At 50.2% G+C, this 25,489-nt stretch overlaps 1 protein-coding gene across 1 annotated transcript in view; it reads right to left on the reverse strand.

Moving 5' to 3' along the window:
* NMT1 (N-myristoyltransferase 1) overlaps positions 1 to 25,489 on the reverse strand; it is a 31,753-nt gene that overhangs the window by 3,629 nt on the left and 2,635 nt on the right. Inside the window, exons 2-11 of the mRNA XM_040640502.1 lie at positions 16,695 to 16,803; positions 13,076 to 13,220; positions 8,219 to 8,337; positions 7,411 to 7,502; positions 6,441 to 6,557; positions 5,476 to 5,646; positions 4,642 to 4,750; positions 2,298 to 2,468; positions 1,522 to 1,689; positions 437 to 574 (exon numbers count right to left, since the gene is read on the reverse strand). Coding sequence (XP_040496436.1) covers positions 437 to 574; positions 1,522 to 1,689; positions 2,298 to 2,468; positions 4,642 to 4,750; positions 5,476 to 5,646; positions 6,441 to 6,557; positions 7,411 to 7,502; positions 8,219 to 8,337; positions 13,076 to 13,220; positions 16,695 to 16,803 — 1,339 coding nt within the window. The remainder of the gene's footprint in view (positions 1 to 436; positions 575 to 1,521; positions 1,690 to 2,297; positions 2,469 to 4,641; positions 4,751 to 5,475; positions 5,647 to 6,440; positions 6,558 to 7,410; positions 7,503 to 8,218; positions 8,338 to 13,075; positions 13,221 to 16,694; positions 16,804 to 25,489) is intronic.

Consider the following 25,489-nt stretch of genomic DNA (forward strand, 5'->3'; position numbering starts at 1 on the left):
CAACCTGGGCAATGCTAGTCCCAAGGCCTCTCTCCAGCTTGTCTGTCACTTATTTTGTAAATGCTGATGACACCACAGCCTGGGGCGGCCCTCTGCAGCTGGCAGAGGAAGGGCTGAGGGTCACGCTGGGATGAGGGCAGGAGCCCAGCAGAGGAAACCCCTCAGATTCTTAGAACTTTCCTGGCTAAGTGCAGGATGCCGGACTTCCAGCTCCCCGAGGTGTCCCCAATGCGCTGAGGCAGCTCACCTCGTGGGGCAGAGAAGCTGGAGACAAGCTTCCTGCTTTTGTGTGGCTCTGGGGCCTGTCCCCTTGGCCACCCTCACACCAGCTGCTGCAGGGGAATGTGGACCCTGCCAATGCTGGGGCTCAGAGCCGTGGCCCCGTCTCTGCCGGCAACACGACCCCCGACCCCAGCTGCGCCGGGCACGGACATACCTTCTCTGCTCCCATGCTGGGGCATTTCCAATTGTACAGGTAATACTGCAGGTTGCCGTCCCCTATGCCAAACTTGAGCTTCTCCAGGAAGGTTTTGTTCTCCATGAGATCCAGTGCATTGAACACGTCGAACCCTTTCTGCAGGGCAGGAGGGAGACACAGGAACAAGTGAAGAGAGAGAAAAGCTGCCTCGCCTTCCCACCCGTTTCTACCACATCCCAGCCGTACAGCGCAGGCGGCCAATCTCCCTTCACGAGCCCCGGCTGCTTCCGCATTCGATCCGAACTCCTGCCAGCACCTGCTCTCCAAGGGTGCTTCTCATAACTCTCGGAGCACCCCCCCCACCCGGCCCCTAGGGGCCCACCAAGTGCATACATCTGTCCTCAGCATCCAGGTCACTGCTCCTGGGGTTCCCTGTGAGGCCTCCCCGAAACCCTGCTCATTTGCACGGTCTTCTCCGGAGACCAAGCCCCAGAGCACTTCGTCTGAGAAGCTGGCTCCTACCAGCGGCTCATTCTCTGTGTCCCTCTGCAGCCACCCCAACTACTAGGCCATCGCTGTGTACCCTGTGCCTTTATGGCAGCTGACACGCTGCTCTGAGACCGTGACAGACACTTTCTAAACTTCACCCAGTTGACCAGAAGGTCTTGCAGGGCCCATGAGGAAAGGCTGACTGACACTGATCTCTTCGGGGGTGAAAGCAGCCTGGGCCCCACACCCCACGCGCTACGGTCAGCCGCTCCAATGATTCACCACGACAGAGACCAACCTCCCCCTTCCCGCGCTGGGGAAGTCGTAAGGAGAACCCTTCACTCCGGAGCAAGCCTGGCTCTGCAGGCTCCTTGGCGGCGCCGCCCGTGAGAACGAGACCCACCGAAATAAATCAGTTCAATGCCTTCACGTCACGGGGCTGCTGCTCGCTCGCTCCTAGTTTCGAGCTGCTGGCTGAGAAGTGCTGGGCCCCTTCCTACGCGGAGCGGGAGGCCGAGGAGTGCTAGAAGCCTCGGCCCACAGGCACCTGTGCTCACCACTGCTCCCACTGCCCTGTTCCCATGCGTCTCCGGGCCCCCCGGTCTGCTCCTCACCATTTTGGCGAGAACAAGGGCGTCGCTCATGAGGTCTAGAAGAGGGGTCTGGGTGTGGACGTTGTAGAAAGAATAAGCAGCCTTTAGACTCTTGTGGGTTGGATGGTTCATGATGGTGGAGGGAAGCGTATAAAAACTCAGGAAGTCTGTCACCTCACCATTTGCGTTCTGAAGGGAAAACAACACAAGGAGGCAATGTCGCGCACGCACGGTGACCCTGCAGCCCGGGAGCAGCGTGTGTCCTACTGCCGTTACAGCCCCCGCAGGCAGCTCTGTCCCTGATGACTGGGTGCACACCGCAACAGGAGGTGCAGGCAGGAGCGGACGCCTCGGCCAAGGACACTTGGGGACAGAGCCAGGAGAGAATCCAGGCCAGACTGCGGGCTGACCCTGCCGCGCACCCTCCCTGCGCATTGTCAGGGGCTCCTTGCGGCTCACATCCCCGCAGATGGGGTTGCTGATGCCGGGCTGGCAGGCGGGGCTCTGAGGCTTACCCGAGGAAGAGGGGCCTAGCTCTCTCTACTCCGTTCCCTCCGTCTCCCCGAGACTGGGGGTGGGGGCAGGGGCAAGAAGGGCTCACGCCAAGTCCAGAGAGTGTCCTGTTAGCAAGTACAAGCTACAACTTCCTGTGTTAGGGAGGACGGAGCAAGGAGGGTCAAGGAAGTCTAGAAGCCAACACTGCCATCTATCAGCCGGGTCTTCAGTCCCCGAGCATGGGGAACCAGCCGCTGGAGGAGGATGCCTCTCAGGGGCCCAGAACACCCCGCCCCACTCACCTCCACCACGAAAGTGTCGATGATATTCTCCTGGGGGTAGAACCAGTGCCCCACCTCCTCCTGGCTCATGACCGGCGTGAGGTGGAACTGCTTCAGGTACCTGGTGAGGAGCTGGTGCACTACTGGAATGTCCTTTCTTTCCATTGGTCGCAGCCCAGCTGTCTTGGGCGTCTGGAAGGCAGACAGACAAGACACTGTCAGGTGTGCTGAACGCGAGCCTCCTGACTCCCTCTCAAGTCCTGAAGGCACTGGAAACGTCACAATGTCTCCCTTCCCATCCCAGCCCTGGAGGCATCCACCCAGGCCGTCAAGAGAGAACCCTCAGTCGCCCCGGCAGCGGCCTCTCACTCAAGGCCCCCACGCGCTCGGGCGCGAGTCCTGCCTCTCAGTACCTTTGGCGCGCTCCCTCCCAGTGAAGGCCACACTCTCTGACTGAGGCTACTGCTTCGATCTCTCATCCACACGGCCCAGGCCACCTTCCTAAGAAAACACAACCCATCATGCCCCTCCCCTGCTCTAAATTCCCTAACACAGAGCAGAAGACCTTCCACCCTCTGAGCCGGATGGCAGTTCTGATTGTCTTTTCTGGCCCTCTAGCCCAGTGGGTCTCAACAGGGGTGATTCTGAGTATATGACAATACTCTGAGGTATTTTCGGTTGTCGTAACTAGAAGGGATGCCACTGACATCTAGCAGGTACAAGCCAGGGAAACTACCGAACATCTTACAATGAACAAGACAGTCCCCACGACAGAATTACCCAGCCCCAAATGTCAACGGCACCATGAAAGAGCAACCCTCACGGACGTGCTGGGGTGGGCCCAGGCCCGTGCTACTTGTCGACCTAGCGAAGCCCTTCCTGACTCCTCTCCTCCGAACCCTCACCACCTTGTCCCACGAGCTATAGCTCATCTCCTATGCTGGTCTCTCTCCTCTAGGCTAGGAGAGCACTTCACAGACCAGCTCCTCTCCCAGGCATGTTGGAACCCCCGGGCCCAGCAGAGTCTACACTCGAGGCCCGCTTTGTCTGTCTGCTCAGACCCTGCCACACCAGTCTGCTTCCAGCCGGGCCTGCTCCAAGTTAAATTCTGAAGAAAAGCACCAAACTCCTGGGACTTCATCTTAAACCAGGATCCCACCCCACAGCTGCTTTTTCTTAAGAAAGGCTTCAGTGGAATGAACCCACGTGATGCTCTGGAGTAAATACCGGGGCTGATAGAACATCCCCAAAGGCTCAAGGCACAAAGGCGGGGTCAGCCAAATCCGAAAGCAGGGTGGAGTTACAGTTTATATACCTCGGTCACTGCTTCCCTGTGTAGAAACTGCTTTTAAAAGAGCTGTTCCAGGACCTCAGCCACCCAAATTCCTCGCTAATCCTGATGTCTCCGGGGAACACTTACTGACCTCATTTCTACATGGCAGCTCCCACAAGCACACCTCAAATTCTGCACTGAAAGCGGCTCTCACCCACGGGTGGGGAGATTCAGAGACACTTTTCTGGTTACGACACCACTTTAAGAATGCCCTCTCTGCCTGCCTAGAACTCAGGACAAATCTGTCATCACAGCAGGAGGAAGAGACACCCATGACAGCCCCCCCCAAAATCCTTTTTTTGGGGCCGTATCTGTCACAGTCTCTCAAAACAGGACGCTGCTGGCCCGGACCCAGTGCTGGACCAGCCCAATCCCAGGGCGATTAAGCCAGTCTGGTGGCTGACGAAGGCAGGCGGGCAGCCCCCCGATCAGCGGGCCCCAGTAACTGTGCTGACCCTGGAAGCTCTGCCGGAGGACAAGTGACTTTCAGGTCATTAGGATCCCAAAACCAGGCACAAGCCGAGAACGAGCAGCAGCATTTCTTTCATTGGAAAATTAGATAAACTGAGACCCAGAACAGAAAACCAGCTCACTCCAGGCTGCCTACTCCTTCACCGGCCACATCTGGATCGGGGGGACTGGGATTAGAAATCTGGGCTCCCCTCACAGGGCTGGGGTCACCCCTCCTTTCCCTGACCGACAGAGGCAGGTAGCTGATTTACACGGGGTCTGAGCGGTGCTGCGGTTCGGTGAGCAAGTTTATCTTTCTTTTTATGCCTCGCTTGGGCTACAGCCACGAAGAATAGGTGTTCTCTGAGCTCATCAACAGATGACGCGGAAGCTAGCCCAGGTGCAGACGCAGGAGAACGGAGAAAGTCAGACTAAAATAAAACCCTTGCTATAGACAGCAGAGACACCAGAGACAGAAAGTCAAGGAATCAGGACACTGAGTTGGGTCATTTTCTGACGCCCTCCCCCCAAAGCCTTGCTGCGTCGCTCCGCCGAAGGGCCGGGCTCCCCTCCCGGCACCACACCTCCTCCGCAGGCGGTATTCATGGTGCGCTGCATGGTCATATTTCTGCTCAGGTGAGAGAACTTCACTTCAATCAGCTTCCGTGGGTTCAGGGACCGATGCCAGTACCTGTGGGGGACACAAACGTCCTGTCCTCAGAGGATTCTGGCACATCCCAAGGAAAGCCACGGCACGGAGCTCTCCAGATGGCCAGCAGGTGGCGTGAGAGACACGCCAGGCCTGAGAACGCCAGCGCGGGGGGCGGGGCTCTCCAGCTTGCCCGCCCCCCCCCCCGTCCCCCCCCCCCCCCCCAAATGCACAGCTGCCACGGCTCTTCCCGAATTCTCTATTTTTCTTTCCCCAATTCCAAAAGCCGAGTCCACGAGAAGACCTATAGTCCTCAGAATGTGTATTTGCCTGGGGTTTCACTTCTGAAGTTCTTGAGGCAGAGACTGTTCAACTGCTTCGAACCACTTTCTGAGCCAGAGGCTAACCTTGGGTCACACAGGGATCAGACATGCTCTGTTTGGCCCACATAATATTCAAAATAAAATTGAGCCAACCCTTTAAAACTCCTGGACATTTACTATCAAAATCCAGATGTGGCTGGTCCTTAAAAACTACAATGACCTCCCATTTCCAACAAGCAGGAATCAGCAGGAGCGGAGAATGGCCAAGCCCTCTGGACAGGGCACCCGCTGTCCAGTCTGTTCCTACAGACTCCGCCTCCACTCTTCGGGGCTGGTGCTCTCGGACAGGCCCCGACTGCGGGCCAGAGCAGCAACTCAGTGACACAGGCTCCTCAGCGAGAGCGGGCACGCCGGGACTTCGAGTGCCCCTCGAGAGATCTTTACCTGCAGGTGCCAACAGGCTTTGGTAACACCACCCCGGCAGTGTAAACAGCTTGGAAAATGCCCTCCAGGTGAACTCGCCGGGTTATCTCCCGGATGAGGACCGGGGCCACCCTCTTAGAGCGCAGCTTCTTGTGGACACACAGGAAGTTGATCTCCACCATCTTCTTCTCTCTGGAGGGAAAGGAAAAACCCCCTGTGACCAGTTTTTAACGGGAAAGGTAGTCCCTCCACGACCCAGGAGCCACCACGTAAGGAACAGGGCCTTCCGCTGAGGCTGGCCTTCTGCCGCCATCTGCACCCAGCAGCCAGTACTTGGGCTCCCCCCGTCTCCCCGCTGCTCTGTGGCACCAGGCAAGGAATCCACTCCTTTCAACCGGACCCCACTTTCAGAGGTAGGTGGGACTCAAGCCAACTCCTTTATTCGGCGGCACAACCAGAATCTGCCTGATGAATGCCTAAGAGCAGGATGGGGAAGTCCCATGTTTAGCTGGCAGGGTACCTCAGAGTAAGTCAAGGGCTATCCTGGAATTTCAAGGGTTCTGACTCCCACAAGAATCCCAGACCTGTAAGCCCAGAAGACTGTAGTAGATGGTTCTGATGTCTCCAGGGACAATGACAGCAGAGCTCAGAGGCCCCAGGACTGTTTGGATGGTGAGTCACACTGGCTGCGGCCCACTTCTGAAGCTGCTCGAGTGCGCCACCGTGTGACAGGTGTTATAGCTGCAAACACGGGGCCCCTGGGCAGAGAGCGCACGAGGGCCCTCACAGTGGACCCCATCCAGCCCCTATCACAAACAAGAAAACCAGATGCAACTCAGAGCAAAAGAGACTGTTCCTATTGTGAATTTCTATTCCCAAGACCCGAGTTCCTTCCCTTCACCCTTTCTTTCGTGGAAGATACGGGCATCCTTTCTACCCCAGAGGAAGTGGGATGGCGGCGGCATGGGGGTGTTGCTGGTGCTTACGTGTCATAGATGTGGATGTTTGCCGGGATGGCACTGATGAACCCAACCAGTTTCCGACTTGAGACCACTCGAACCCCGCAGTGCCACTGGGGGAGCCAGCCAGGCGGCCGGAGAGCCCTAGAAGAGAGACAGAGGCCGTGGCTGCAGGTGACCGGTGCACTGGGCAGGCTGCTTGCACTCCAGGGCCGAGTCTGTTCTCACCTCCTGCTCCACCTCCCTGGGGGTTAATAGCTCATTCTCTTTAGGGCCAAGCCCTCCCAGACACACATGGGATCGAGCCAGAGCCCCTTCTGGCTGCTCAGTCCACCTGGCCTATTCACCCACCTAATCCAAGGCTCTCATACTGAGGACTTGGCACCTGATCGAATTTCTTTGTGCTCACTGACTTTGCCAGCTTAAGCCAGACGACCGGCTCAGCGTCCAGAGGGTCCCATGGTTGTGAGTCCATCAAAGAGCCCCTGGGGCTCTGGTTTCCACCTGCCCTCCAGGCACCATCACCCCCTCTTTCTGCCTGACCAGTGTTCCCTTTCAGGCAGTCCCTCTCCAGTTCAGCGTCACGCTGCTATGTTCCTGGACACTCTACGTGCAGCAGGAGGCTGGAGGGTTCAGCCAAGCAAGGCCACTTTCATATAACCCAGCATGCTCAGGAACTGGATAGAAAAGGACTCTTTTTGCTTTTGAAATCTCACCCCTCCTTCCCTTCTTACACCAAGTCACCCATATAACACATGATCTCTTCTTCTGGGGACCGAGGCCACAAAGGCCTCCCTCACCCAGTCATTCCGCCTTAAATAAGGTTTGGATTCTCAGCTCTGCTGGAAAGAACTTTCCTTCAGATGTAGGAACTTGAAATGGACACCCTAATCTGCCATTCAAAGGCAGGTTCTTAGCAGGGATGAGAAAGAGGGCCCACTGTGGGGGTCCTGCCCTGCACCCCGCCCGAGCCACCAGGAAGGCCTCAACGGCTCACCACAGCAGAAAGTCCGGGGAGTAGTCGAACCGGAACATATTGTCGTCGTCCTCCACATAGTTCTCGTTCAGGAGGCCGTAGAGCTCTTTCAGCTGCAGAGAGACAAGCGGCTGCCTCAGAGCCACCCTGCCACGGCGGGGTGGGCATCCCAACTCCCTAGGGCTCTAAGCTTTCCAGGAGGACAAGGCAAACTATGAAAAACCATATTTCATTTCATAAATCCTTTTTGCTCCGCGCATGGCAGGGACTCTTTTGGAACAAGCACCCTAGCTGTTCTGGGAAACGGGGCCAGCAAGAGGCAGAGCGGCAGCCTACAGCACATGCGGCAGCAGAGCAAGAATGTCACGCAACGAACCAGCCGCTCCATCGTGAAGGCACGGGACATATAGATGAACAGGGCAGACAAATGCAGGCCAGAAGGGCATCGCCTGGGGGAGCTCCAGAGCTCAACTCTCAGTCTGCCTGAGAGGCCAGGTGACTATTTCATTGGGGGGCGCCTGGCTGGCTCGGTTGGTGGAGCATGCGACTCTTGATCTTGGGGTTGTGAGTCTGAGCCCCACACTCGGCGTACAGATTACTTAAAAAATAAACTCTTAAATGTGGGGTCTTGGGCAGGCCTCAGAGGCAACAGATGGGGGGCCAAGGGGTGTGTGTGTGTGTGTGTGTGTGTGTGTCTGCTCCAACCTGCTTGGATTGGCTCTCCAGAGAGTTCTTGAGGAAGGCTGCAGTAGCGGCTGTCTCCGTATGATGGCAGGGCTCACTGAAAGTGGCACCCAATGCACACGGCGGCCTGCCCAGGCCTACTCACCACACCACGGTCCCCCAGGTCCAAGGCATCCCAGGTGAAGCCCTGGGGCAGGGTGTAGGGCTCCTGGCGGATGTTGTCTTTGTCAGGCTCCACGGGCCCATGGGTGTTCACCACTTCTCCTGGAAGAAGAGCACAGCTGTGAGCCTCACCCTGTCTTGGGCGGGGGAGGGAGGGAGGGAAGGCGCTCAGCACAAACATCGAGCACAGCAAATCCCTCCTGTCCCTAGGAACCCTCCGTCTGCGGAACACTCTGTGCTTGGCAACTGCCGACCATCTCTCCAGCTACCCTTAGTGCCCAACTGAGCGCCAACTCGTAGCAAAGCCTCAGAACAATCACTAAGATCCAAGGTGGTTGGTTTTTTGGAAATTCTTTCAACTCTCCCTTTGGTTACTAAACGGCAAACATTTATCTTGACTAATTTGGCGTCCTGCCTCCCGGCTGGTATAAAGAGGGCCGTCATGGTCCTGGCCCAGGCCCATCAACCTGGACGGATTTATAAGGAGTTGCAACAAGGCTGCTTTTGTGACAACAGCAACAACAATGTAATGGGCCCATTGCTGAGCCAGACGATGGCATCGAGGCGCCAGGCTCAATCTTGGCCCTGCCAGCCGTGGCTTTCAGTAATGTGGGCCAGTTAGCCGCGCTGCCAACTTGGTTCCCTCAGTGTTTACAGAGTCCTACAAGCGTCTTTAGGCTGAATCACGGCATCTACACAGCGCTGCCGGCAAGTTCCCCTCTGACACAACACCCCCACCCTGGAGAGACGCCCCTCCACTGTGCGGTATGAGGAGAGCACTCGGGGTGCTCAGATGACACAGCCCACGCACAGCCGAACTGGACTCATGGGATACACTTGAACAAACCGACCAGGTAATTTTGGCCCTGGGAATGATTTAGTTTCTACAGTTCAGAGCTCGTTCATATTCACACTTGGAAGAATGCAATGTTTAGCACATTTTGAAAACTGAGCCTTTGAAAGGGACCCACTCAGGACACTGCCTGCTCCCAGCATCACGTCTGTCCTCACTCAGCACTCCGTTTATGCTTTACTGACTTTCAGACCCTGGCGCAAACACGGCATTCGAAGGTGTAAGAGGCAGCAGTAACAGATCCGCGGGGCAGGTGCAGGGGAAGAGACCGCCTCAGACTACGAGCTGAGGACAGCACTGTTAGGACTGACGGTCTCCCTCTCTCTCACTCAGCACATGGACCGAGCACCGACCGCCTCAGACACTGTGCACTAGGATATAGTGGGGAAGAGACAAGGTCTCTGTCCCCACAAGATGGACCATCTTCTGGGGAAGTATTTAATACATAAGTCATTACCAACGCCCTGGGGATCACAAACTGGGAAGTGCAGGCAACAAGGGGACACATAACAAGGAAGCAACTGGCCATCTCCTATTTACCATCCGGCTCCCCAGGAGGTCAGCTTGGCAAAGAGGCTATATTTTTCTTCCCTTGTTTAGAAACCGGCCTTTTGATTAATTCATAAAATAGTCCTTGTGAATTAATTTAATGTAAGTAAATCTACTTCCAATTCACCAACATGTGAAATGTTTGGAGCCTATAAAGCCGAGAGAGCTAGACCCTTGGAAAGTCCCAAGGATCTGTTAGTCTTGTCAAGGTGCTGGTGGGTTCCTTGCCTTGTATTGAATTTATACCTTTTCCAAAATACATTTAACTTCAGAATCTTCTTCTTTTTCCTGAATGATTCCATGGGCAAGATACTGGCAGTCTTCCCCACTGTACTACAATCATCTCAAGGCTAAATCTCTTCACTTAGGCTGGTTACTAGGCCCTGCATGCGTTGAGCATTTCCACTCCCTCCTTCAGCACGTGTTCATGGAATCCCAGAGCACAGTGGTTCTGGGGCGGGAGCCGGTGAACGGGATGGCACAGGCCCTCGTCATCATGGGCACCCAACAGAGGGGTGAGCAGGCACCTGCGCCCCAGCAGGATGAAGGTCCCTGACCATGATAAGCCAGCTCTCCTAGGTCATCTCAAGGCTGTTTGATATCTGCAACACAGAGCTGACAAAGCAGAGTTCCAGGAAACAATGAGAAAACGGCCGCCACTTTTAACAGGGTCACAGTCTGGGGTGCCAACGAAGCTGAGGAGCGGCCCTAGGCTCCTGCACTGGCCTCCTGCCAGCGCCCAGCATCACGGCTTCCACCTGTGGGGAGAGGTGGCTCCTGAGCGCCCCCTGCTGCGCAGGTGTGGGAGAGCGCCACCGAGAGTGATGGGGGTACAGTCGATGATCCCCAGGCCACCTGGACCCAGTAACCGATTCAGGATGCTGGGAACTTTAAAAGAAAACCCTGGACTTTCAGAGGGTTTCTTTCTGTACACTCTCCCCCCAAAAGTCTCTCTGCTTTCCAACATCAAAGATCCAGAACCACGTACCACAGCCACCGTGAAGGACTTGGAAGAAAAGAATGTGCGATTTGGGAGACTTAAAACCAAACGGACAGGGCAAGGAAGAGCCTGAGAGTGGGGAGGCCTCTCTCTCACAGCCCAGAGAAACCACACACAAGCCTGAGTTCTCCCTGGGGTCGTCACCTGTACAAACGAATCTGAGAGTGGTGAAATTCCAATCCACGGAGATGAGGGGGGAAAGGGTTGTGTAGCCCTCTATGACGGTGGGAAGGGGGTGACTTTGAAAAAGCAGAATGACATGATCTGAAACGGGGATCGAAAGTTCATTTGGGAACAGAACTGGGCATGTATCTGGGAACCCAGAACTGTCACACAGCCTAAAACAACGGCTGTTCAGAAGGCCCTTCGGTGGCGAATTTGGGATTGTAAACTTCTAAAAAATTCCAGGTCTCTTTAGTGGAATACAATCCGATCACACCTCTCCCAACAAGGTGGGGCGTAAACAGCACACTTGACAGGCTTCGCGACCACTGGCGCCATTTCAGTGGGAAAAATCCTGGCCAGAAGCTGCAAGTCGCACTACGCTGAGGAGAACTAGGCTGGCACCTCAGCCCCGCGGTCCAACCGAGGCCTCTAACGTGCTGCTCTCCACGGGCCGCCTCATGAAAACAACGGAAGCCTTCCTTTGGGCCTGACCACGGACCTGAAAGGCAGACTGGTCAGGTGCTCAGAGCAACGGCCCTTCCGCAGGGCCCCACACCACACACAGCCCAGGAGGCACATCCAGAAGAAAGACAGCTGAGCTCCTTCCACCCTCCTGAGGCCATCAGGGCTCCTGCAGCGACCGTGTGGCTTTCTCACCAACTTTCTGACAACGGAACCGGAGCACTCTCTACATTTACAGGTGGAGAACTGGAGGCAGACAACAGAGTAACTGGACTGATGAGGAACAGAAGTCCACGGACACCAATTCATCCCTTCAGCAGGTTCCACGTCTATGAAGTATGGAGCTAAGTTACCCATTTGCAAATTCTTAATGAAAAATAAAATCGGACCACAACCCCCAAAACCCCATCTGAAAACCGGGCCAAGCTGCCTGGCGGCCACCACGAAATGCCTCACCGTGCATTTCACGCAGAGGCAGAGTGTGGCCACTGGGACCCGTTCCTGGTGATGCCCTACGAACAGCACTACTGTGACCCAAAGCCTTGCTGGAGGGCTTAGCCAGTGGGCCCAGGACCTGGCTGAGCTGGGCAGCCTGAAAGACAAGGCGGATGGGTCAGGACAGCGTTCTGGAATAGTGCCTGCTGCCAATTCACCAGTCCTCACCATCCCAGCAGTGCTCTGCTTTCCACCCCCTGTGGGGGCGCACCTCAGCTTGCTTCTGGATCGTGACTGAGCTGTCCAAGAACGGCATCTGCGCTAGGGCAGTGTCTGAAACTTGCACAGTGGACACGAACCCCCTCCAGGTTCTGATTCCACGAGTCTGGGAAGGGGCCTGAGGGTCTGCACGTCTAAAGCTCTTGGGCAATGCCCACCCTGCTGGTCTGAGGACCGCGCGCTGAGTCGTACTGCCCTGTATCACATACTCCCCACCTCTGGAATAGATCAATCATCTCTGTGGGCGCAGCGGCCCCTCGCCCCTCTCCAGTCTTTGGCCCTGCCCCGCCCCTGCCCCTCCTCCCCACCAAACATTCTGGAAGAGACCAGTCACACGCACAACCTGAAGCCCGGTTACATTTCGTATCCAAACGCATGTCTTCTCCACACATTTACTTTCTCAGTCACAGAGGAAACAAGAATTGGGCCATCAACAGACCCAAAATCATGGTGCAACCACTCCAGAAACTTTGTCAACAGTGACATCTGAAGTTAGCCATCAACGTTAGCTGTGGCTCAGTCTCAGCAGGCATCTCTAACTCTACTATGTCGTCTCTCTAGAATCCTTTTAGCTTTTCTGCCTGTCCCACCCTTTTAAGAGCTCAGTACAGCTTTTTTAAAGGATGCCAACCAGACCGCAGACGGCGTTCCAGAGGGTGAGCCATCACTGTAAAGCAGAATGTCAAGTTACGTGCAGCTGGGAAGCACGCACTGGCTGAGACACAAAGGGAAGGGGCTGGGGACGCAGCCCACCCCAGGGTCAGACATCCGCCCGATAAATAAGATGGTCTCTCTAAAAAACCTCTGCGGGAAGAGACCCGTCGGCACACAACCCCATTCAGCCTGTGCCAACAGAGTGTTTTGCTCTGTAGATTTCTAGTAGATGACGACGGACTAAAGGAATCAGTACTTGTTCTCAACAGGTACTCCTGTGAACTGTTAAGGTCCCTGAACATCAGTGTTTTCTATACTGCATTGCTTGACCACCAAGGAACTCCAGGACTCTACCATCCTCCCTCCACAAATTCAGTGTGGCACCCGAAGCACGGAAAAGACACATCCCTCCCCAGCGCTTGGGGAAGAAAGCACGTACATACCGAGTTTGGGGACAGGCTGCGTGTCCCAGAACTGGTAGCTTCGCTTGCTAGCCTCCTCCATGGTTTTGGCAGGCCCCTGACCCACTGAGAACAGTTCAATGGCCTTCTGTATTTCCTGGATCCTCTCGGCTGGCAAAGAGTTCATCTGGACGAGACAAAGTCGGGGAGAGAAAAGGCCCGTTACGTTAACAAGCACTTCTGATCAGTCATGAGTGCAAGAGTTAAGGGGTGTAATTCAAGGAAGGGGTGCGGTTCCTCCATCCCAATCCCAGAGGTCACATGTCATATAACAACCAGAGAAAGAGTGGTTGGTGATGGGCTCTCTGAAGAGTGGGTGCTTCCTACAGGGTTTCTCCTTCTAAGCCTCACAATATTTGGTGGCAAAAGGAATACATGCTCAGTGTAAAATTCCAAACACGCAGAAATATATACTACATATAGAAAGGAGACACTCAACAATCCCACCCCTTAAATATAATTCTTGTCATCAACAGTCTTAATTTAGGAGGTAGGGTGAGAAGAGGCAACTACAATTTCAGACTTTTTTGCATGCAAGCTCCAAGCACACACACACACGCACGATTTTCAAAAAACTAGAATTGGGTCATATGGTATTACTCTACGTGCTGTTCTTCCTCAAACACTACGTCTTAGGGAGGCCTGCGTGGCTCAGTCGGTTAAGCGTCTGCTTTTGGCTCAGGTCATGATCCCAGGGTCCTGGGATCGAGTCCTGTGTTGGGCTTCTTGCTCAGCGGGGAGCCTGCTTCTCCCCCTCCCTCGGCCTGCCGCTCCCCCTGCTTGTGCTCTCTCTCTCTCTGACAGATAAATAAATAAAATCTTTTTTTTTTTTTTTTTTTTAAAGATTTTTATTTATTTATTTGACAGAGATAGAGACAGCCAGCGAGAGAGGGAACACAAGTAGGGGGAGTGGGAGAGGAAGAAGCAGGCTCATAGAGGAGGAGCCTGACGTGGGGCTCGATCCCGGAACGCCGGGATCACGCCCTGAGCCGAAGGCAGACGCTTTAACCGCTGTGCCACCCAGGCGCCCCATAAATAAATAAAATCTTAAAAGAATAAAAAATAAACACTATGTCTTAGGGACCCTTCCATGTGGACACGCAGACCTGCTCATTCGAACCGAGTCCACTTTGTGGACCGGCCACAATATATTTAGCAAGTCCCTCACTGGTGGGCATTTCCGTGGTTTTGTTCTTCAGCTTTACAAAAAATGCCATGATGAACTTTCTTGTACATCTATCTTTGCTCACTGGGATATGTATTTCTGTCGGATGAAGTCTAAGAAAGAGACTTTCTGGGTCAAAGGATATGAACATTTGAAATTGTAAAATATATCATCAACTTGTTCTCTAAAAAGAGTGTATCAATTAATAACCCAATGAACAGTGTGTTTATTTAATTAATATGAATTAATAACCCAGTGAGCACATGTTTCTCCTGACTCTCATCATTAGATTTACCAAATCTTAAACTTTACCCATCTAGGAGGAAAAAAAGTTATTAATTTTAATGTCTCTACTGTCAATTTAGCTACCTTTTCATATACTGATTAAACATGTATTTTTAATTGTGTAAACTGCCTACTCATTTCATTATTTTAAAATGACGGATTCACGTATTACAAATATTTTCCCAGTCTGTTGTTTATCTTTTTAATTTTTACAGAGATGATTTAAATTTGTCAATTTTTCTTTTATGACTTCTGGGTCTTATGTCAGGCTTATGATTATATAAAAATACTCAAAATTTCTTCTTCTATTTTTACTTTACCACTTTTTTCTTTTTTCTTTTTAAGATTTTATTTATTTATTTGACAGAGAGACAGCCAGCGAGAGAGGGAACACAAGTAGGGGGAGTGGGAGAGGAAGAAGCAGGCTCATAGCGGAGGAGGCTCATAGCGGAGGAGCCTGATGTGGGGCTCGATCCCATAACGCCGGGATCACGTCCTGAGGCTTAACCGCTGTGCCACCCAGGCGCCCCACCACTTTTTTCTTTTTCATTTAGATTGAGAAGGACAAGGAGAACATAAACTAACATGTTTACATTGCTCATTCCTGGGAGGTAGGACAAGTGATTTTCTTCTTCTTGTTAGGTTTTTCCTAAATTCTTGATAATGAACTGCACCCCTCTCACAAAGAGGGAAAGGGAGGCTATGTAAATGGTATTTTGTTAAATGTTTCTAATTTCAAAGAGAACCATTTTGATACACGCTGGAGCTCAAATCCCCCTGGAGTCTTCCAAACACCGCCCCCAGACACACAGTGAAACAAATACAAGTCTCTAAAGCCAAAGCACAGGCTTGGGCTGGAATCCCTGACCCAACAACCTGGCTGAGCCATTGCCCTCATCTTTAAATGATTTTTTAAAAAGTAGGCTCTATGCCCAACGTGGGGCTCGAACTCACAACTCCTAGAACAAAGCTGCATACTCAGTGCGCCTACGTGGCTCAGGTGGTTAAGTGTCTGCCCTCAGTTCAGGTCATGATCCTGGAGTCTCGGGACTGAGTCCCAGCGTGGGGCTCCCTGCTCAGCGGGATGCCTGCTTCTCCTTTCCCTCTGTTCCTCCCCTGCTTGTGCGCACGTTCTCTCTCTCAAATAAATAAATAAAATCTTAACCAAAAAAAAAGGAGTCGCAAGCTCTACCACCTGAGCCAGGTAGGCACCCCGCTGCTCCCATCTTGAAAATGAGGAAGACCCCCACCACCCTGGTAGGGATGTTGAAGGTTTGGGGTTAATTAAAATGAAGTGCCTGGCAAGAACCTGGCCAACATGGTGGGGGTTCTTTTCCCCCCAATCGTGGATTTAATATTGAGAACAGTAAAAAATCACTCAACGAGGTAAGAGAGTCAAGTTGGAGCATGACATTTGTGGCGTAAGACAAAGTGTGGCTATACTGGAGTGAGACTGGATTTCTTGTGAGGCTTAGACACTATTCCAGAGGTCACTGTAAGAGAGGGATTATGTGTTCAAGCTTCTCCTGGGGTCTACGCTGAAGGGGGCAGCACTTAACCTGAAAGAAAAGGTTTTCTTGTCTAAATGTTGTTTTATCTCCAAACCAATCCCTGCCCGTACTCCTGGGTCTCAGGTCAGTGTGTCAGCCTTCGGCCGGCCGTCTAGGCCAGCGGTTCTCCGCTGTGGAGCTCACAACGCGCTCTGTGGTTTCCTCGCGGTTTCCCGCACGAGCACTACGGCAGGCGGAGGATGCTCACAACCCACACGGGGCGGCCTTAAAAAGAACAGGCCTCTTCTTCTCCCAGCGGTGGGGACTTCAGACAGAAAGGACTGAGAACCACTGCTCTAGGCGGCAGGGGCTGTCCCGGCGGACTGCTCTCGCCAGCACCACATGCAGCTCTGTCCCTGGACGTACTGAGGGGGCAACACGCTCGGGAGACAGTGTCTAACCTGCTGTGGCTCTTAAGGTACCGAAAGCAGTTTCATCACCTAGGTCTAGGGCAGCAGAGGGCGGCAGAGGGATGAACGCCTCAGCCTGAAGTACCACCAGTGGAGATCGTCAGTCTGAATTATTCCTATACGTTGACCCCCACACTCTCTCCTCTGAAAAAGCAACTCTCAGTCACACGAAAACAGAGCCTTCTTGTTACCTTCACAGGCTGATCCTGGGCTGAATCTGTCTCATTGCCTTTCTCTTTCTTCTTTTTTTGTTTCTTTTTCTTCTTTTTGGCTCCAGTGTCGTTGGCTGGACTCAAACCACTGTAAGACGAAGTAAATACGATGCAGAGTTTGTAAAAAATCATCTGTTTTGAGCTACACTGACAAAGAGCTTTCTGTGGAGGCAGACCTTCCTTCATCAGGCCTGTTGGCTTCGAAGCTGACTAGAGAATCCAGGTCCCAGAGGGGCACTTGGAGGACAGCAGCAAACACAGCTCTCCTCACTCCCACCAGCTCTGTGTGTGTGTGGGGGGGGGTGCTGTGCGAGAAATGTCCTATTTGTTTAGACGGACCTTTTCAATTCTTGCTTTTATTTTATGTTTATTTTCTTCAGGTTGCTAGAGTGCTGGCACCAAAGGCAAATGATCACTGGTAACAGGGCATTCGTACCACCAACACTTCCTTAGGGCCTGAATTTAAAATGATGACAACCCTAAGCGGTCTGTTTGGAAACCCTTCCTCCCGCCCACTGCCACCCTCCCAGTGCGTCAGGTTCAGTGAGATTCCCCAGCTGGGATCTAAAGCTCAAGGCAGTTCTGCAAAGGGAGGAAGGAAGGAGGAAAAAGGCAGCTTCACGTTGCTGCGATCTGTGTCCAAGCTAGTGAAACAGTCGTGAGAACGGCCTACATCGAGCCTGCAGGACTTAGGGCGATGGTCAGCGGGCTCAGACTGGGTGATCACCACGGGCAAAACCCGGTACCTGGGATCTGGGGAAAAGAACAGAAGCACCCAGCCACTCCTGCCACAAAAGGACTCTAGGAAACATGCCTGTGAGCCCAGTAAGGTGGACATGCCCTCTGCATGCCACACCCCACAAATGCAGCAAAAAAGTCTCACAGCCACATTTAAACGTCTCCTACAGCCTTGTATTTTTGTTTTTTGCGATCTCTCAACATCTTTACTGAGACACAAATCATATTATACTGTGTTTCTTTTACATTTCCCATTCATTTGCTCCCTAATGTCTTCTCCCAATTCTTGTTGATTTCTGGGTTTCCTTTATTTTATTTTACCTTTGTATTGGGTTTCCTTTATTTTATTGATGAATTTTAAGGTTCACCTTGCAGCTTAGCTTTCCTAATTATGGTTGGACAGTTGATCCTCGAACAACACAGGGGTTAGGAGTGCTGACCCACCATCGACAGTCGAAAATCTGCATGTAACTTTTGACTCTCCCAAAATTGGCTATTAATAGCCTACTGTTGATGAGGCCTTAACGATAACATAAGTCAATTAACACAGATTTTCTAGTTGTGTGTATCATACACTGTATTCTTCAAACAAACTAACCTAGAGACAAGAAAATATTATCAAGGAAAGCCAAAGAAAAATACATGTACAGTGCTGTTCACATACAAGTAGACCCGGGCGGTTCAAACCCGGGCTGTTCAAGGGTCACATATAGTTGGTTTCTGCCATGTCTAAACTGATTTTGGCATTCTGAGAGTAACGCCTAATGTTACTCTGCCATCTTCCCTGGAAATCTTCCATTAAAAAGTCCAAATTAGTAGTCCCGCCTGAAATACAGTGAACCCTAATCTGCAGGACCAGCTAAGTGCAGGGTGTTAGCTGTATATTCTAGACAACCAATTTTCAAAGAATTAAAATAATATAAATACATTTTTCATACCATTATGATAAATTCCATTTAAGCTTTATTTTATAATTCAGAAAGTGTACCTGCTCTTAAAATGTCTTGGGGTGATTATGAATATGAATTATCCTCTCGTAACAAGTGGTACTGTGTAGGGAGGAGGCAATCTGCAGCCATGAGCTGCCATTCCTGTGGGAGATGTACCTATTCCTAGGCCTAGGAGGAATGCTGGCGTCCAGACTTCATGACCTTACACTTGGACTAAAGTTACCTCCAGCCTGTACTGGATTTCCCTGACTTTGCCATCTTTCTGCATCATCGTAAATTCTAGTCAGCTGTGGGACTTAGCTCTGTGAAAAGATTTTCCATATTAGAAAGTGTGTCCCTCCCATGCTAGAAAGCCTACAGTGACAGCAGCCTCGTAACCGGGAAGGTATGGAGCCCAACTTTTCCCGAGGCCCACAACCCTCAGTTCCCAGCTAGCTCACTCACTCTTCCCTTGCCCCTCCCAGAATAACTGCCTGCACCCATCTGCCGGCCTCTCAATGTCCCCGACGCCGGGAGCCTATGAAGTCAGGGAGATCCAGGAAAGGCTGGAGGTTACTTCAGTCCAAGCGCACCTCCTAGATATTATCTTAATGGGACACAGAAGGCATACCATGAAAGGAAGACCAAAAACATTCAGAGGGGGAATAAGGTGAACTCCTTAAAACCAGATGCTCTGCAAAACCCTCAAGGCCATGTCCAGGAAGTCATTTATGGCCTAAAGAAAAATGTTTTCCACTTAGTAATTCAATGTTGTTATCATCTACAGACCTATTTGCAGCCTATAAAAACTCTATGTGGTTTTTAAATTCCAGACATATTCTCACTTCAGTCTCAAGATTATGTGGAACATTATAAAATTTAAAAACTGTTTGATGTTAGGAAACAAAGCAGTGTCCCACCGTTGACACAATGTGTAAGTCCTTCATTTCAGCTTATGGAATGAGTTACCTGGTCCCTGTATATGAATTACCATAAAAATATATTTTTAAAAAATTCTATGCATAAAAAAGGTCAAGGCAAAGAACGGCTGTGTATCAACCTTTTGGATATTTACTAAACACATTTTCACGTAAGGAAAACAGAAGAAATTACTTTCTCCAACTTCAGAAATCTTTACAAGTAAACCACTAAGAAACGACCTTCCTGCCTCTGCTCTGCTATCCAGTGAGACACTTCAGAGCAGCCATCGCCTCGTGGACCCCACTTTTGTGGAAGGATCTTAGACTGAACTCTTGTTCTCTTTTATGCATCATCAATATACATGCCTGACAAACTCCAAGACCCAAACTAAACCCAGAGAGCAAATTTCATTTTCCTTGTACTGGCTTGAATTTGCACACGCAGCTACTGAGCAACAATCCTGTTTCAACTTGCACTTCGAGCCCAGAGACAGGTGAAGAACAAAGGGAAGTTGAAAGAAGAGTCGTTTTCGAGGAGCTGCCAGGCACCAAGCTACATCCACGAGAACACATTATGAGCTCACTATGGTCTCACAGTCAGCAACCCAGACAGGACAACCGATCCAGAGAAGAGATTTCTTTTCTTTTTTCCCCAAAGATTTTATTTGTGAAAGAGAGAGAGAACATGAGGACGAGCAGGGTGAGGGACACACGGAAGCAGACTCCCCGCTGAGCAGGGAGCCCGATGCGTGGCTCCATCCCGGGTCTCCCAGGTCTCTGGGATCATGACCTGATCGCAGGCAGATGCTTAACCGATGAGCCACCCAGGCGGCTTGAGAAGAGACCTCCAAAGAGCTCACTAGGGTTTAGTTTTCAAGGTGATCATAGTAATTTTAATTATTCAAAAGAAACCAAATGCAGAGGCCTTGAGAGTAAGTCTTTAACAAGCCTCCCAGGAAGCCAACATCATTTCAAAGAGCTTCAATTTGGATTTGGGGAGAACCACACCAGAGAACCCCACTGAAGCAGGCTAGTCCTTCTCTAAGAATTCGCATCATTTTTAAAGGACCTAAAGTCCACACCCAGCGGGCAGATATCCCAGGGTGTGTAGGGATTCTGCAAATTGAAACAGCAATCTCTTAGCACTCTAAGCCTGCCAGTCACCTTGACACACTCCAAAGACATGGGCCAGAACCATGGAATACAGAAAATCGAAGTCTGACTTTGGCTCATTTGGTTCTAAAATAATGAGCAAAGAATTAATGAAATTTGCCTTCCTGGGGAAAGGGGGGCTCCCTACGATGGAAATGGACATAGGAGTTCACATAAAAATGTTAAAGTTTACACTCTAAAGCTGATAAACTCAAGTCATTAATGACCAACCTAGCGAATATGGGACACATTAGCAGAATGACAGAGCAAGGAACGGGGAAGACAAGCGATAAAAAAAAGTCATGAAAAAAAATTTTTTTTATTTAAGTAGGCTCTATGCCCACCTTGGGGCTGGAACTTACAACCCCAAGATCAAGAGTCTCATGCTCTACTGACTGAGCCCGCCAGGGGCCCCAAGAAATGTCATTTTTTAAATGAAGCCCAGATACTCTACCTTCAAACACAGAAATCCCATGGATGCTTTGGTATAAAGTCAGGGCTCGGGGGAGGAGATAGAAAATGAGCCTCAGTGCTGATTTCTAGAAACAGAAGGCAGTGCCAGGCTGTGGAGTGGGCGAGAGGGAAGGGCCCGCTGACAGATGAGCAGCCCGAGCACCGAACTCCCAGATAACATGACAGGCAGTAAGGGTCCATAACGCAGGCCTCCTCTCCGTCCCACCGGGTAACAAAATCCACTCAAAGGTGCGTGATTGCGGAACAGAAAGCTGTGCTTGTGGGGGAGCGCAAGCTCAGCCACCGGCGCCGGAGAGAACCTCGGGGCCACCCGGCTTAACCTGCTGTTTACACAAGAGGAAACCCAGACACGTGAGGCAAACTGGGCACCAACTAACCAGCTGGTACCCAGGGACAAGCCACCAATCTCTAAAGACATGGACACTCCTTCCCAAACACCGCGGTCTTGGTTCTGTGGGAATTCATCGGAGCCTCCTCCAAAGCCAAAAGACACTGTTTCATCACACGAGGCCCTAAAACAAATTTCTGTGGATCACAGGAGCACGTATGAAAGGCAAGGAGGAGAGTGCGACACGCTTTATCCAAAAAGCCTCCTCTGACTACACCAGCTCTCACGGGTAGCTGGCTAAGATTATGATCTCCCAAACGATTCGATACTTTACATAGAATAATGCGTTGCTTCCTACCTTCCCAGTGAGATTAAAAATTTCCTGAGTATTAGGGGCGCCTGGGTGGCACAGCGGTTAAGCGTCTGCCTTCGGCTCAGGGCGTGATCCCGGCGTTATGGGATCGAGCCCCACATCAGGCTCCTCCGCTAGGAGCCTGCTTCTTCCTCTCCCACTCCCCCTGCTTGTGTTCCCTCTCTGCTGGCTGTCTCTCTCTGTCAAATAAATAAATAAAATCTTTAAAAAAAAAAAAATTTTCCTGAGTATAAGGACATCTGATACAGCTGTTTCCTACAGCACCCCCGGCTGCACCCAGCGCACAGTTAGGAGTTCAACAAATCATGTGCTTGACTGACGCTCTCCAGCATAATGGACTAAAATAAAACCCTGAAAAGCCAGAGCCCAAAAGAGGGTCAGCAAAACATCTCCAGTAGCATTTCCACAGGACAGCTGTTAACAGTCTACGAGAGTGCGGGGATGCCGTGCTCTTTTGAGCCACTGGTTGAGATTTTAAATAATCAACTTTCATATTAAATTATCAACTTTCTTATTTGTCATCTTCTCCCTCCTTAGGTCCTATTCCTATAAAAGTTCAACAAAAAAGCTCCCATGAAAGTATTTTAAATGGCTCCACTGTCTTAAACACAGACCACGGGTTTAGTTTTGATTATGAGATCAAAGAAAAAAAAGAGTTCAGAAAATAAAATTCACAACTTTTGGTCACTTATTTTCCACCCCTAAGAACTGGAAGTTAATTCTTTGGGCTAAAATTCAAAATTTCCGGAGAAACCTATTAAACAAATCCTAGGCTCTAACATCCTTGTGATTCTGCTTTTGGATATCGGGAAATCCTTCTGCAAATCCATTTATTTCTGAGGTGTGATATGTTCACCAATAATCCTACCAGTACTCGGAAGGCCCCAAGAGGTGAATGCAGTGGCATACAGGGGTACCCGGTGGAAGCCACACGGTCTGACTCGGTCTCAAACATCGATCCTCTGTACTGCCGTGACTACAGAGTCACTTACAGCAATGCCCCAAACTCAGTCCCACCCATCAGTTATTTATATACAGAACTGTGTGTGAATCCCAGACGATGGGGAAAACAAAAAAAACACTTTAGTACTGCCATCAAGGTACCCCAGGAGGCCTGTGAAAAGAACAGTAGCTTGTGGGAAGGGATTACAAAAATTGCTTTTACGGCCATCCTCTGCCCTTCCTGGGACAGTTGGCCAGAATTCTGAGGGTGAACAAGCCAGTTCCTGCCACGGAGAATAACTGGGTTTTTTTGTTTTTGGGGGTTTTTTTAGGGGTCACAAAAGCTCTGATATACTAAACTGTTTAGAACGGGACTGAGACAGAAATGTAAATTCCACATCCTCTGGGTTGCTTTGGTGAGCCACACTGTAACCTGGCAACTCCGAGGTCAAATCAAATGCTGTTCAGAGACCATTTTCAGTAATTTTCTGAGCAATGACTCACTGCTGGCAGAAATTTCACACACTAGAATGACCTCTGCAAAAGATACTTGTCCACTAAGAAGAGTTTCAAGGGGCCAGCCATCTCCATCACCAACTGGCTCCCCTAGTCTGGGAAAGTCCACGGGCTACTGAATGGATCCAAAGACAGACTCACACTGCTGCAGAGTTAGGAGGCAGAAATCTAGGCAGTAGGGAAAAGAAATCCAGCAAGTTCACAACGGATCCTCCAGGGTGTCAAAGGAAGAGGTAGAGACGCAAATCCCAAGCCTCACTACCAAAACTAAATCAGTCTTTGTAAGTGAAGTCTAGACGATAATCCACGGAAGGGGCTTAGCACAGCGGCCAGCCTACAGTAATAATAGCAACAGATAACATTTATCACACGCTTGACAGCAGTATAACCTCTTCAGCTGCCTCTCTAAGTCAGCAGTAGCAGAAAAAATTTCTAAGCAAGTATTGACCCTGTCGAGGAATTTTAGTCTAAGTTTGTTTTGTTTGTTTGTTTGTTTGTTTGTTTTGGCCCTCTCAATAGAGAACACCATGTTTTGTGTGCTTTAAATGCAACAATCCCAAGAGCACCTTCCTGGAGGAATCAGAAGAGAGGCTTGAGGGTAGAGATTTCAGACAAGGTTACAGAGAAGAGCTGAAGAAGCTCTTCCTGAAGTTATTAAATCTATGGTCCCCAAATCTATGGACTCTGCAGGCAAAGGGTTAAGTGCAGACTTACTAAAGCTGGCAAATTTGAGAGTGAGCACATTAGTTAAACAATGTGAAAAATCAGCAGAACTGGTGTGCCATGAGCAGCAGTCTCCCTGAAATAGGCTCTCATTTGCTTTTCATTTCTTCTGCTTTCCAGTCTCTTCTCTTTGAAGCAGCTCTTGATTAGTTTTCTTTTTTAATTGCCACTTAATTGGGAAATAAAATTAGAACACTTATTTGATATCAGTGATGAGGTTTCTCTTTTCATTTCTGCTTTGATCTAGTTTTGAAAAACCAAAAGCTGAAGGGAGAAATTAAGAAAAAGGGACGAAAAAGACTTCTTCTTTCCAAGAGCTAGATGCAGCTATAAGTCACCAAATAAATATGGAAAGAACCACTCTCGGAGAATCTGAAGAATAAAACAAAAGCAAGTAAGGCTGGCTTTATGGAATTTCCTTTCAAAAAGCCCTTTGTTTTCTCTTAAGTTTCTACACAAGAGATAACAGCTCAGGACTAGTGAGGAAAACTTACAAGAACTCATCTTAACTTGTCCCCATGGAGTAAGAAAGCAGGATGGGAAAGAGACATCCTTATCAAAGGGATGCCTTACCAGCATTTCAGTGGTATCAATGACATTGCAAAATAAATTCTAAAAGAATCCTAGGAACAAAATAATATAGAAGCCCTTTCCTGTTCCAATCATCCAAATAAACTTTACTTGTTAACCCAAAACTAAAATCTACTGCTAGCTAATAAGGTTTATTCTTTAGTAACAATTCTTGGAAAGACTTTCACTAAAAACAAACAAGCAAATTAAAGCATATAGATGAATGGTGAACTGCAGGGGGATACAGCATTAAGATTATCTCAGTCTGGGGGTGCCTGGGAGACTCAGTAGGTTGAGAGTCCGACTCTTGGTTTCGGCTCAGGTCACGATCTCATGGGTCCTGGGATCAAGTCCCACGTGGGGTTCTGCGCTCAGCAGGGAGTCTGCTTGGGATTCTCTCTCTGCTTCACCCCAATTCCTGTGCACACCCAAGCACACACACTCTCTCTCTCAAATAAATTAAATCTTAAAAAAAAAATATCTTTGACTCTTCTCCCAGTTGCTCAGCATAACTTATGTCTGGCAAGTAACTGGGGGAAAAATGCTGCCTGCCTCTGTTGAGTAGATTAAAAAAAAAAAATAGCATATAGAAAAACTGTAGAGATACATACATAAAAAATAAACACACACAATATAAAACATACACTGCATGTATGCATGTGCACAGATATATGTGTTTAAACGTATATGTCAAATCTATACTCATCAAATGTTTACTTAATTATGGCCGTTTCATTAGTGTAAAGTACTGTGAGCCCATCCGAAAGGAAGGCCTAAGAGAATAAGGGTTAGTTTGAACTGTCATTAACTTTTTTTTTTTTGTTTTTTGTTTTTTTAAAGATTTTATTTATTTATTCGACAGAGATAGAGACAGCCAGCGAGAGAGGGAACACAAGCAGGGGGGTGGGAGAGGAAGAAGCAGGCTCATAGCGGAGAAGCCTGATGTGGGGCTCGATCCCAGAATGCTGGGATCACGCCCTGAGCCGAAGGCAGACGCTTAACCACTGTGCCACCCAGGCGCCCCAGAACTGTCATTAACTTTTACTTCTATTGTACTTTAGACTCATTCGCATCAAAAGGAGATGCTCCCCTTCAATTCTTACATCACT

The sequence above is a fragment of the Ursus maritimus genome, unplaced genomic scaffold (assembly GCF_017311325.1).
Source record: "Ursus maritimus isolate PB19 unplaced genomic scaffold, ASM1731132v1 scaffold_24, whole genome shotgun sequence".
NCBI lineage: Eukaryota > Metazoa > Chordata > Mammalia > Carnivora > Ursidae > Ursus > Ursus maritimus.